The 14,276-nt window shown below is 44.9% G+C and overlaps 1 protein-coding gene across 1 annotated transcript in view; it reads left to right on the top strand.

Moving 5' to 3' along the window:
- Window positions 1–14,276, top strand: part of LOC111151526 (RAP1 GTPase activating protein 2) — a 182,050-nt gene that overhangs the window by 129,690 nt on the left and 38,084 nt on the right. Inside the window, exons 5-8 of the mRNA XM_022509576.1 lie at window positions 2,677–2,721; window positions 3,437–3,469; window positions 3,856–4,068; window positions 5,227–5,330. Of these exons, the coding sequence (XP_022365284.1) occupies window positions 2,677–2,721; window positions 3,437–3,469; window positions 3,856–4,068; window positions 5,227–5,330 (395 nt within the window). The remainder of the gene's footprint in view (window positions 1–2,676; window positions 2,722–3,436; window positions 3,470–3,855; window positions 4,069–5,226; window positions 5,331–14,276) is intronic.

Raw genomic sequence — 14,276 nt, 5'->3', positions numbered from 1 at the left:
TGTTAGCCCCTTTCTTCCTGGTGAAACCCATAGGAAGCAGCTCTATTATCCCCAATGTCCCCTTTTCACAGGTAAGAAAACTGAGGCACAGAGGTCTTGCTTAAATCACTCAAGCGCTCGTGGGTAGCAAGCAGTTTCCGAGCCAGAAGTCTTAGCCGTTATGAAGCTCTTTGCCCTAAGTAGATGGTACCAGCTCAAGGAAGGAAGGCTCTGTGGCAATGGTCTGGAGGCGCAAGAGGAGAAGCAGATAGGGTCCTGAGGTGCAGGGGGAGCTCCTGAGGTGCGCACAGGGAAGCCAGGTCTCCCTAGCCCTGGGGAAGTTCAGAAACCACTGGAGGGAAGAATCCTGCTGCTAACGGTTGTGCCATTGTCACGAACAAGTGACTAAGAGCCTCCTCTGGGCCCAGCAGTGTGTGGACTGCACACTAACTTTATAGACATTTAGGGACCTTGGTCAGGTTATGGAAAGAGGATTGGCATGCGCTCTGACAGCAAGTGGTGGGAGCTGGCGTGTAATTACGTGCTCAGCTGCCTGGAGTAAAGTGGGGATTTTCACCCTGAGCCCTCGAAATCCCAGCTTTCGGGGAAGCTGGCAGGGGATTTTTGGCTTCCCTGGCCTTCTCTTCATTTGTTCCCACAACCCGCCAGTCCCTCACCCCCATCTGGAGACCCCAGCCCCCCCACAAAGAGCTCTCTGTTTGAGCACATAATTCAGCCTCACTTAACCGGCCTCCATTGCTTCTGTTACTACACTGCTGGGCTTGACTTCTCAACCAGATTGCGACCCTCTTGAGGGCGAGGGTCTGGCGTCTAGGCTCCCTCTGTATGTTTGTAGTAGCGGACCTCCAACGGTCTGCGCATTCCATCTCTGTTGAGACGGCCAGGGACTGAAAAACTTCCCTGGCCTCCAAGAGGCCCACAGTTCCAGCTCCTCTGATGGACAAAACCTCACCTATGGGGAAATACTGGGAGTGAAGCAGGTGGCATGGTGTGGCCAGATCCCGTGCTTGGGTGTGGGTGCCACCGCTTCCCAGGCTGTGGCTGTGGACACTGAGTCTCAGAGCCATCAAGTGCTGTGAGTCATGGTGAGCTGAAACTCAGATCTGGGGCTCCTGACCCCCTATCTGAGAGTGGAGGAATTGGAAGAGGGCACAATCTCTATGAAGCAATGTGGACTAAGTAGACAAGCTTTAGGTCCATTTGGTCCTGGGTTCCAAGTTTTAACCCCGACACTGTCTAGCTGAGTGTCCTTGGTCAAGTGGCTTTAGCTCTCTGGTCCTCAGTTTCTTCATGGTAGGGAAAAAGGGGGATGATGACAATGCTGATTGCAAAGGCAGACCCACGGAGGGGAGAGGACCCAGAGCTGGGCGTGGCTCTGTTGTCGGGGAGGGAAGGGGAAGGGAGGAGGTTTGCTTTCCTGCCCAGGGGCTGTTCCCAGGTATGGGTGACTAATGCAGGACAAACAAAACAAACTCCTGACATCACCCCCTTCCCCATCTGCCCAGTTTGCTTCCCTGGACAGGATCTGCTGGGCCACCCAGGTGGTTATCTCCCCATGTGGGGAGAGGAGCACCTGTCCAGTGGGAGGGGTCCTCCCACACCCTCCTGAGCAATGCTGCAGAGTGACTCAGCCTGGAGAAGTCCGGAGACACTGAAGTCTAAATCCAGCCAGTGAGCAGGAGCCCTGGGCTCAAGGGCCTGTGGGATAGGATAGTGCACTTGGACGGATGCCTGGCTTCAAATCCAGGCCCTGCCACTCACTAGCTGTGAAACCTGAGAAGCAGTCTGCTCCCTGTGCCTCAGTTTCCCTTTGGTATAAAGGTGCCAAGGGCTTCATAGGAGACAACAGTGGGAAGTTGCTGAGGAAGCTTAAAATCCCCATGTTATGATTAGGGTGGTTTTCTCTCCTAGTTGTCCCACCACTTTATAGCCTTATTTAATTTATCCAGTCTTACTTAATGTACTCACTTATTTAATCTACTCATGTGCTCCCCTCTTGAAAAAAAACCCAGTTAAGTCAGACCTTGACCATAGGAACGCTGGCCAAGGCACTGCTTCCCAGAAGCGAATGAGCCCCAGACCCCCCTGCCTGTCACCTGTGGGTTTTCACCCCAGTGAGAGAGAGCTGCTGTGGAGGCACTGGGTCCAGAGTGCTGGCTTCAACACCATTCAGACATGGGTTCCCATCCTTGCCCCTCACCTCCTAGTTCTAAGGGCCTGGCAGAGAGAGATTTCAGTGGCAGGATGATACTTCTGCCTGGTGATAATGACCAAAGTAAAACCAGTCACTCTTTCAAGGGCTGAACGCATCCTCAGCGTTTAACCTTGACTCCAGCAGTAGCTGCTATTACCATTCCCATTTTGCAGATGGGAACACTGAGCCACAGAGGTTTGGGACTTGCCCAGGGTTGTAAGTGGCAGTATTGGGACTTGAACCCTGGTGATCTCGCTTAAGTCTGGGCTCTTCCCTGCCTCTCCTCCTGCCTTACTTGGAGCTGCCGTGAGGACTGAATATGACAAGGCATGTGACGTGTAAGCACCTGGCACATATCCACTGTCACTGTTATTACCAACCCTATCAAGGCAGGTGCTTGAGAATCCCAAGGGAACCCTCCATTTGGCCCCTGTTTTATGACATTTTCTTTCCCATGGATCCTCTTTTCCTTGTCTCCACAGGGGATCAAGCTTGAAGAGCAGAAGCCGGGCCCCCAGAAGAATAAGGTGGGCTGTGTGGATGAGGTGGGAGGGAGCCTGGTGGGCCCGGCATAGGGACGGTTGGCATGCTGGGGTCTGTAGGCTGCCATCTGCCTTTCACCAAGAGCTCCTTAAGTGGGTGTGCCCGTGTCCACGGGTGCACAGTGGGCAGTAGGAAGGCTCTGGCTTGATGCCTTCAGGGCAGCCTTAGAGTGGCCTGGGGTGAGGCTGAGACCTAAGGCCTATGGCTCAGCCCAGCCCTTCTGTACCTGCTTCTGCAAACGAACTGCACATGGCATTTCAGGGCATCAGGCTTTGGGCTCCAGCAGCTCTCAGCTTCAGTTTCCTATCCCGAGGCCTGGGGTTGGGGGCTGGGCAGCTCATCACTTAGAGGTCAGCTCCCTTGCCTGAAGGGATCAGGGGTCATCTTCCTGTTAAAGCTTCCTAAGGGGTGAAGCTGATGTCAGGAAAGGTGTGAAATTCATAGGCTTTATGACGAGTCTCTAGCTAGGCAGGTTTGCGCTCTGGGTCTGTCAGTCTGGGGAAGCATCAAGGGAGGCCAGGTCCCAGAGCCTCTCTGCTGTTCTTGATCTGGTGTTATTCTCTTTGATGCTCTCAAAGCTCTGGTGTAGCCTTCCAGACACCCTCAACCCCCCAGCCTGGGAGAGGGGAATGGAAGTAACCTTCAAACTTCACAGGCGCTGCTGGGGCTAACGGCAGCCTTGTCTGATTTGTCTTGCAGGATGACTACATCCCGTACCCCAGCATTGATGAGGTAGGAGCCCCCTGGCCCCACCGTAGCCTGCCCTGGGTCTCATCTCTGGGGTTGGGCTGGGCGTGCTGGTGGTGCTGATGGTCCCTGTTCCACACGATGTGGGAGAGGACCTCAGGCCTGAGACTGTAGCTCTGTGGCCTCAGTTTTGTTGTATTCAGATGGGGTGCTTCTCGAAGCCTTGTAACTCTGGTCCAGCGTCGGTGAAGCTGGCAGATGTTGTTGGGCTTAAATTTGGGGTTTGTGTTACTGTATCTGGCCTCAAATACAGGGGTCTTCACCTTGGAGCAGTTCAAAGGTGGGGGGTATATACCACCTGCAACCTTCCTGTCCCTTCCCCCTGTAAAGCCAGGGCAGGCCTCAGAGTAAGACCTTCTCTCTTGCCCCAGGTTGTGGAGAAGGGAGGCCCGTACCCCTTGATTGTCCTGCCCCAGTTTGGGGGCTATTGGATCGAGGACCCAGAGAACGTGGGGACGCCGACCTCCCTTGGCAGCAGCATCTGTGAGGAGGAGGAAGAGGACAGTCTCAGCCCCAGCACATTTGGCTATAAGCTCGAGTGCAAGGGTGAAGCCAGGGCCTACCGCAGGCACTTCCTGGGGAAGGTGAGGCTGAGGGCCCCACACCAAAGCAGCTGAGGGCGGGGAGGGAAACCCTCCTGGCCCGGCCTCCTCCAGCATCCCTGTCTCTGTCTCTCCTCCTTCCGTGGCCTTCCCCCTCCCTAGGCCCTGCCGCTGTCCTGCTATCCTGGGAAAGTCTGATTAGTGCTACTCCTGGGTTGGGGGACGGGTGTGCAGAAGTCAGGAGGGCTCAGAGAGATGGGTCCTTGGAGGCACTGCTCCCAGCAGATGTTCTCGGAGGTGATGGGATGGGTGGTGTTGGGGGGAGAAGGAGGGTGAAGGAGAAAATGTGTTCTTACACCTTGGAAGTCTTTGTCTCCATCTAAGTCGTCCAGTCTCGCCTGTCCTCACTCCAACAGTCCCCAGGGCACTTGTTCTGGATGATGCAGTGTGAGCCTCTGATTGCTTATAAGTGACAGTCGCATTTCTCTAAATACATTCTGCTCTTCAGACTTGCCTGGTTCTCGAGAGCAGGTTCCGGAAGTCTCTAGCCTGAGGCAGTTTTGCAGAGTCTCATCTGCATGGTCCAATTCAGTCTCCAGGGCCCCACGCTGATATGGCAGGTCTGCGGTAGGCTCCCTGAGCCTTAGAGAGACCCGCTGTCCAGAGGACCTCCTAGCTCCTCATGGGTGGAGGAGCCGGGGGCCTCTTAGCTTTATTCCTGCAAATGGTCTGAATCAGTGAGGGCTACCCCCTGGGAACAAGGAGGTGGATGTGTGGGGTCCTTGGAGAAGAGTTTGAGCATCAGCATTCAAGGTGGACTTGAGTGCTGGATCTGTCCCTTCCTGGTTGTGTGACCCTGGGCAGTTACTTAACTCGCTTACTTCTCTGTGAAATGGGGATGATGATGTTATCTCCCCCATAAAGTTGTGGTTAAGATTAAAGGAGTCAGTGTGCCTTAAGTCCTTAGTCCATTGCCTGGCGCACCCCAACGACTGTTGGAATCTATTCCTGTGATCTTGCTCCTTCCTCCTTGTCCTCCTCCCCTCCTCTTCCTCCTCCTCAGCAGTAGCCATAGCAGAAGCATCCTTGTCTTTCCTCCTCACTGCTGTGGGGCTTCTTGCTCCTGGGGAAGGAGGGGATTTGGGGGGCCATGTCTGGAAGGTCCCCTCCTGCCTACTAATACCTGATTTCTGTTTCTAGGATCACCTAAACTTTTACTGTACTGGCAGCAGTTTGGGGAACTTGCTCCTGTCCATCAAGTGTGAGGAGGCGGAGGGCATCGAGTACCTTCGGGTCATTCTCAGGTGGGGCTGCTGTGCCTTTGGAGGCCACGCCTCTAGTGGCAGGGACCCAGAAATACCCGTCTGACCAGTCTGGTCTGGGTGTGCTGGCGGGGAGCCGACTGACTGGAGTCCTGGGGCTCCGTTCTGGCTGCCAGGCCAAGAGACCAGGTGTTTCTGTCAGCCAGTGGACTGTGGGAGTCAGAGGGGTATCCTAGTCTCAAGGTCACCTAGACCAACCCCCACCTGCCTTTCTGTCTTGTGGGGACCATGGCTCTGAAGGAGTTGGGAAGAGAAACTTGAGCTGGCTCATTCCAAGTCATCCTGGGAGAGGGTTTGCCAGAACACTGACCGTGATGCGCGTCCCATCATGAAGATACATCCCGAAGCTTCTCTGTGTGTGCTGGGCTCCTCGGGATGGAAAAGTGTTCCCAACGGGAGCACCGTTTTATAGCTAAGCCGGGGTACCTCTCTTGGTTCAAGGGCAGGAGTGAGACCTGGTGTCCGTTTTGTTCCACTAACATGTTTTGTAAAACCTCCTTTGCACCAGGAAGCATCATGAGGGCTGGGGATGCAATGATGACTGAGTGGAGATCTGTTTTCTAAAGGCTTCTGGTCTAATGGGAGAGAAAAAACAGAGGATTTTAGTATGTGTCACAGGTATTATTTTAGCGATAGGCACAGGATGCTGTGGGAACACAGAGAGGCTGTATCTTATTTATCTCTGTCCCTGGGGGCTGGTGGAAAAGCCTGGGAGGCCACGTGTTAGTGCTCAGCGAAGTGCTATGAACCTGTTAAGCTCCCAGTCTATAGTTGTTGAATCTAATTGGAAGTCCTTGATGGTGTTTAGAAAAAAGAATAACATTTTTTTTCTGCCCAGATTTTGAGATAAAATACAGGAGGGAGCAGGGACACATATCTGTGCTGTGGGGGAGGTGTGTGTGTGGGGGAGGGCGGGGTACAAGGATGTTGCCAGCACCCGTCCAATCTTGGTTTTTTATTAAGAAAGGAAACAATTTTCTTTACTGAGGTTTACTTGGCTAGCAAAATCATATTTGCAAGGCAAGGAGAAGGTAGTAACTAAATTGTTAGAGCAAATTTTTTTGAGGGAGTGATATGTGGATCCCCATCTCCAAATAGGATTTCGAGCTAGGTGAATCTCTGTAAGGAAAATTATTTCTTTTCTTAGTAAAAATCAGATTTCTGAGTAAGATGACAATTGAACACAAGGATCTAACTCCTTTTTTCTAATATTATATCCTATCTGAAATGCTGCTTCAGAACTGAAAATTAGAGAAAGATGTCAGGAACACAACACACACTTTGAATATTTTAAGAAATAATTTACGGGGCAGTTAGGACTATAATGTGGACAACATTGAGAGTTAAAATCCAGCTCACCTTCCTTAGATAGCAATGTAGCATGGGAATATATGAAATTGGAGATTCTGGGAGAGTCAAGACTCTTTCCACATGGAACCACTTTTTTGTTTTGGGTCACCAGCATTTAAAATCGATCCCCTGGAGAGCCCAAGGGCAAGCTTAAGTGTGGCTTTCCGAAATAGAAAACCAATGAGTAGGGTGGCAGGGAGAAGCCATATACCAGCTAGGAAGTTGGACAATCATATCATGTACTTGGGGTGATGGCCAGGCCAGATTGAAAACCAGACAAAAAAAAAATTGGCCCTACAGCTTTAGAAGCTTTAGCAGACACAAAGAAGAAATTATACAGAGGCGAAACTCCCTCGCTGGCAGCGACTCTTGTCCTGGCATCTTCCTCATTCCCTGTAGGCTTCTAGATTATTTAACTGGTGTTTTAAGAGAACCAGCTCTCCAGCTTAAAATCCGAGAGGAGTATTCTGACAGCCTCTGTGTGTGCTATGAGAGTAGCCAAGAGGAGTTTATCCACTACTGGAAATGAATAACATTCAATCATCAACAAAGATTTCTTCTTTTTCAAGCTTGGATATAAAGAAGAAGTAGGGAAAAAAACCCTCATGGGTTACTGAAAGAAAAGATTCTGCATCGAAAAAAGCATAACCTAGTATTTAGAAGGTAGGGAAATGACCAAATTTTAGGAAGGATTTACTACAGAAAGCCAAGTAAAATTTAGATGTCTATTAACTTTGTATTTTCAGCAAACTTCCAGAAAAAAAAACCAAACTGTATGAAAGAAAAGACAAAAGATAAAATAGGACAGCAGAATGAGATGAAAAATTGCTGGTTAAATTAAGGAAAGAATATAAGAAAACTGAAAGCGGTCAAAAGAATTTTAAATGGTTTTAGAAGCACTAAAGAGCAGAGTCTAGTTTTGGAAAACCCAGTTAGTAATATTGAGAGCAAGTTTGAGAGGCTTTCACATAATTCAGAGGAAAACACAACTCTAAAATGATGAGCAAAATTGTAATGAATAGGGAGGACAGTGAGCAGGAATTAACATGTGGATAATTGATGTTCTTAAGCTGATTGAAGATTTAACTCTGCAGATCAAAATGACTCACCTAGTATCAGACAAAATCAGTGAAAGAGAACTAAAAGCTGAACATATTTTGATGAAAATGTAGTATTCTGTGGATATAAAATCACTGGTAGAATGAAAACCTTCCAAAATAAAGGAAGATAAAGAAAACATTAATGTATAAAAAAGATAGGAAATAAAGAACCGTAAATAAATAAAATGGAAGTCTGAGTACATGTGACGTATAATAAATATAAATGAGGGAAATTCCACTATTAAATAGCAAAGATTCTCAGTTTGAGTCATCCCTTCATCCTCCCCCCACCCCACTAATCAATCAATCAATGTATCTGTATTTTATTGAAGAAAGTAACTCAGTTTACTAAAGAAAGTAACTCAACAAAGAAAAGTGTTGAGAAAAAGTTATCACAAATATAAAAAGGTAGCACAGTTGGTGGTATTAATATGAAAAAGTAAATTTGAGGCAAAAAAAGCAATCAGTGTAACAAAAAGGGCTATTATCTATTCATAGAAGATAAAGTCTTGTTCAATCAGGGCTTAATACATGCCAGACTTTGTCCAGGGATGGAGCTAATGTAAGGAATTAGCTCATCTCTTGTTACTTGGCTACAGAAAACATTCAATATGGATTAGGTATTCTTACTCCTGTTCTCATTCTCACTTATCGTCTTCTTATGGACATGGATTATTTTAGTCTAGTGATGGTGATCCAAAGATAGATGGTATGGGAGAACAGAAAGAAGTTTATAAGAGCTTGAATGTGGAGTGTGTGTCTGTGTGTGTGTCTGTGTGAGTGTACATAAGGTTGAGAGGTCATGCTGGAGAGGCAAGGAAAAACGAAATCCTATCTGGACCATGTCTAGGAACTTAGATTTTCTTTTATGAGCCAGAGGAGAGCTCCTGAAAGAGGAATGTCATGATATGATTTGTACTGTAGAATGATCACTGGCTAGAGTAAGGGGAATGTCTTGGAGGGAAGGCAAGGCCAGAAGCAGGAAGCAGGAAGTGACAGGCTGCTGTGAAGGGTCAGCTGTTATGTGATTAGACAGGCCACCAGGTTGCATAAGGTGTTTGCAACCAGTTCTGATGGGAAGTGGATCAGAGTGCCTTGCACTGAAGATAGAGAAAAATGGATGGAAACCTCCAAAACACCCAGGGAAAATTGACATTAAGAAAGACAGCTAAGGGGTACCCAGGTAGCTCAGTTGGTTGTGTCTGCCTTTCGTTCAGTCGTGATCCCAGGATCCTGGGCTTCTCTCTCCCTCTGCTGGTGCTCTCACATGCGCTCACTCTAAAATGAATAAACAATCTTAAAAAAAAAAAAAGCTGAAAATATCAACAAATGAACTGGTTTTACTGCTAATGAAATGCACATAATGGTATACTTTCAAATGACTTAAATATACTTAATATCTGAAGAAGATAATAGCATCTGTAAAAGGGATAATAAATTATGATACATTGAATGAATGGATGAATCAAGAATGGATACACATGGGTACAAAATGAAAACAGTTGGAATTATGGGAAATAAAACAGTTGAAATTGAAAACCTCAATACATGGGATAAAATCTAGTCTCATATAATTGGTTTGGAATTAAGGCGTGAATCCGTGCATTGGAACATAGTCTCAAAGAATTCAGTCAGAGTACAGTGCAGATAAAGTGACGAAATACGTGAAAAAGAAAGAAGATGTGTGGATAATAGACTGATAGCTTTTGTTGTAGAGTCTCAGAGGGAAGAGGAGAAAATCAGTGGGGAAGAGATATCTAAAGAAATAATGGCTGGTGGGGCACCTGGGTGGCTCAGTGGGTTAAGCCTCTGCCTTCGGCTCAGATCATGATCTCAGGGTCCTGGGATGGAGCCCCGCATCATACTCTCTGCTCAACAGAGAGTCTGCTTCCCCCTCTCTCTCTGCCTGCCTCTCTGCCTACTTGTGATCTCTCTCTTTCTCTCTCTATCAAATAAATAAAATCTTAAAAAAAAAGAAAAGAAATAATGGCTGGGAATATTTCAGAATGGAAGAAAGCACCACACTGTGGTGCTGAGCATGATTTTAAAACAAAGAAGTACTACTGGACACATTGAAGTGAAGCATTAGAACGTCTAAGGGAAAGAGAACATTTTTAAAGCTTCCTAAGAATAAAGATACTCCTCTATGAAGTGATGACAACCTGGCTGAGAGCAGGCTTCTTATCAGCCATGGGACAATAGGACAGTGTCTTTAAAATGTTGGAGGAAAGAAAGAAAGGAAAGAAGAACAGAAAGAATCCTTTAACCTAAAATTCTATACCCAGAGAAGCTCTCTGCAAACACAAAGTCAAACTGTTTTCAGACAAGAGAATTTCAGGCTACCCCTGAAAGAATTACTAAAAGATGTACTTCAGCCAGAAGAAAAGAGAAACCAGATGAAAAGATGTTAAAAAGTGGCAAGGGTGCCTGGGTGGCGCAGTTGGCTAAGTGTATGACTCTTGGTTTTGGCTCAGGTCAGAGTCATGGACTTGAGTCCCATGTCAGGCTCTGTGATCAGTGAGGAAGACTCCTCTGCTTAGGATTCTTTCTCCCTCTGCTCCTTTCGCTCATGTGTGCGCATACTCTTTCTCTCTCTCTAAATAAAGAAATCTTAAAAAAAATAAAGTGGCAAGAAATAGGTCAACTGTGTTGATAAATTTAATTACTGAGGAGGGAAAAAGAATTAGTTTTTGTGTGTTTAAAAAGAGGCTTGACTTGCAACGACGTGGATGGAACTAGAGCTAAGTGAAATGTCATCAAAATAAGACAATTATCATATGATCTCATATGTGGAATTTAAGAAACAAAACAGGATCATAGGGGAAGAGAGGAAAAAAAATAAGACAGAATCAGAGCGGGAGACAAACCATAAGAGACTTTAAAAAAATGATTTTATTTATTTATTTGACAGAAACAGACACAGCGACAGAGGGAACACAAGCAGAAGGAGTGGGAGAGGGAGAAGCAGACTTCCTGCCAAGCAGGGAGCCCAATGTGGGGCTCGATCCCAGGACCCTGGGATCATGACCTGAGCCAAAGGCAGACGCTTAACGACTGAGCCACCCAGGCGCCCCCCATGAGACTTTTAATCATAGGAAACAAACTGAGGGTTGCTGGAGGTAGGAAGGATGATAGGGAGGGAAGAGTTCACTAGGAAGTGGGAAGGACGATTGGAAGGACAGAAGTAGGAAGGACCATAGGGAGGGAAGAGTTCACTGAGTTACTATTTCCTCTTCCCTCCTCAGAAGAGACACAGCAAGGTAAGTTTAGAGTTTGTTAGAAAAATGTATAAAAATGTGTATTGGAAGTTATAGACATATAATCTGCAGCTCAAACTAGCAGAAGGATAAGGAGAATTTTTTTTATTAAATTAAACTGAGGGCAGGAAAGGAGGAGTTTTAAAAAGGAAAGAAAGCACAGAATAATAGAAAACATAAAATAATAGATATAATTCCAAACATATTAGTAATCACAATAAATTTAAATAGATTAATTTACCATATGAATATACCAGACTAGCAGACTAAAACTGAACTAAATTTACAGCTATATTCTTCCTCCCACCTTTGCCATTCTTTTTTAAAATTAAGTTTGTTTTAATTCCAGTATTGTGAATATACTGTGTAATGTTAGTTTCAAGTGTATAATATAGTTACTCAACAATTCCTTCCATTACTCAGTGCTCATCACGACAAGTGCACTCCTTAATCCCCATCACCTATTTCCCCCCATTCTTCCCCCCCACGCCCCCTCTGTTCACCATCAGTTTGTTCTCTGGAGTTAAGTGTCTGTTTCTTGGTTTGTCTCTCTTTCTTTCCCTTTGCTCATTTGTTTTGTTTCTTAAATTCTACATATGAGTGAAATCATGTGTTATTTGCCTTTCTTTGGCTTATTTCACTTAGCATTATACTCTCTAGCTCCAACCATGTCATTGCAAATGGCAAGATTTCATCCTTTTCATGGCTGAGTAATATCCCATTGCACAGATTCTTTATACATTCATCTATCAGTGGACACTTGGGCTGTTTCCGTAACTTGGCTTTTGTAAATAATGCTACAATAAACATAGGGGTGCATCCCTTTGAATTAGTGTTTTTGTATTTTTTTGGGGTGAATACCCCAGTAATGCAATTACTGGATCATAGGGTTTATAGCTCTAGTCTTCTTGTAAGATACATACCTAAAGAAAAATAATGTTGAAAGATTTAAAATAAAAGAAATGGAAAATATACGCTGGGAAAATCCTAACCAATGCTTCCAGGTGGTATAGCAACAATAATATTACACAAAATAGAATTTCAGGAACAAAGCATTAGTAAGGGTAAAGGGAGTATATTCCTTTGTAGCTTGGAAATAACTTCTCCCCACTCTTGATATTTCCTCCTATATGGAAGGAATACTTCTGTGTTAACACCCCTGACTCTCTCTGCCTTCTCTGATCGGTGGGTTAGGGAGCAAGAACTTGACATGTGTAGCCCTTTCTGTTTTTCCTCTTGGAATTGGCTGCCCACAGGTTATGCCCTCCACTCCTCTGTGCTAGAGGCCCCACCTGAGCCAACCCCCTCCAGAGGAGGCTTGCCTCTTGCCTGGCAGCACCTGGGACCTGAAGGACAATATTGGGGTTTAGTTAGAAGACCCATTTCATCTGTACACTAAAGTGGGTGACTTTTATCAGGAACGAAGGAGTTACTTTGACTTCTAATCACCTTGCTCTTAATTTTTTTGTTTCTGAATCTGTTCCTTACCTGGGTGGAGAAAAATGCCCTTTACTGGACCCACAGAAGGCTCGGCCCCCATGATGATAGAGAACAGTCCACCTCGAAGATCTAACAGTCATGAAGCTGTACTTAGTAATACGGTCTTGGATTCAGACAGGCGGAAACAGATAGGAATGTAATAGACAAATCCTCAGTTATAGTAGGAGAGTTTAGTAACATCTTTCAGACATGATGGAACAAACAGATAATTGTAAATATGTAGAAGATTTGAACAATACAGTTAACAAATCTGATCTTGTAACATACATTCCTGAACTCAAGAAAACGAAACAAAACAATACATTGTTTTTAAGCCCACATGGAACATGAAAAATGTCTGTGTAGTACATTAACTGATCTAAAATAATTAACATACAGATTATGTTCTCTGAACTTGGGAAGATTAAGTGAGAAATCAACAATTACTGAAGGAAGAGAACATGTAGGAAGCTAAAAAAAAAAAAAAGAAGGCGACCCTTTAACTTACGGACTAAAGAGGAAATCACGAAAGAACTGACAAAATATTTAGAACTGAATGACAGTGAAAATACCACCCAGCATTTTGTGAGATGCAGTTCAAGTGGTAGTTAGAGAGAAAGATGGATAGTTTAAAATGCATTTGTAAAAAAGAAGAAAGTTAACTGTGTAAGCATGCGGGTCAAGAAGTTAGAAAAAGAGCAGCAGGAAAAAAAAAAAAACCCAAAGGAAATACAAAGGAAGGAAATAAAAAAGACAAAGAACAAGGCTAGTGAAGTAGAAAGCAACAATAAAAAGGAATGGAGACGACAAAGCCAAAAATTGTCTCTTTGGGAAGATTAATAAAATAGGTACACCCCCATCAAGGTCTGATTATGGAAAACAGAGAAAAGATGCAAACAGATCATGTTAAGACACTGAAGGGAGGGGTGTGATTATAAGTACAGGTTAAGTCCTAAGAGAATACCAAAACCCATAATATGTCACTGCACTGTTGGATAATTATATAGAAAAACATAAATGACCGAAATTGACTCAATAAGGAGTAGAAAACCTAAATATTCACCGTTAAATAAACTGAATCGATAGCCAAAGCTATCCCACCCCTCCTCACCCCCCCCAAAAAAAAACCCCCAGGAAGCCCAGAGATTTCAAGGATGAGTTTTAGCAAACCTTTAAGGAACAGTAAGTCCCTGTGGTGTATACAAACGAATTCAAAGGTTCAGAATCTCCTCAGCAATTTTATGAGGCTGGGATAACACCTTGATATCAAAACCTGACAAGTGAAGTACAAGGAAAATAAAAAAGCCAGTGTTGCTATTGATATGAAAGTCTCAAGGAAATATTAACAAATTAAAGTCAGCAGGATATGAAAAAATAATACATCATAAGCAAGCGAGTTTTACCCATGGAACGAAAAGATGGCTCAACAGAAGTGTAATCTACCAGGTTAACAGATTAAAAACCATGTGACTATCTCAGCAGATGCAGAAAAGCATTCAGTAAAATTCAACACTTTCATAATGTGCTAAAGGAATCAGGGGAACAGGCTAAATTTAGAGTCTTACGGTGAATCCCTTTATAAAGCAACTTTCATCCCTTTTATATTTTGACTAAATCTAGATTTTTTAAGTATTAGATTTTTCTTTTCATAAAAGCTTAATTGCATGTGAGAACACACATCTATCCAGAAGTTGTGCCCAGTTCTTTGGGAGAACACAAAACATCCCCACAACAACCCCAAA

Source organism: Enhydra lutris, unplaced genomic scaffold (assembly GCF_002288905.1).
Source record: "Enhydra lutris kenyoni isolate GAN:26980312 unplaced genomic scaffold, ASM228890v2 scaffoldscaffold26, whole genome shotgun sequence".
NCBI classification, from domain to species: domain Eukaryota; kingdom Metazoa; phylum Chordata; class Mammalia; order Carnivora; family Mustelidae; genus Enhydra; species Enhydra lutris.
The sequence above is the reverse complement of the archived record's forward strand: the minus strand, read 5'-3'. Positions and strand labels throughout refer to the sequence as shown.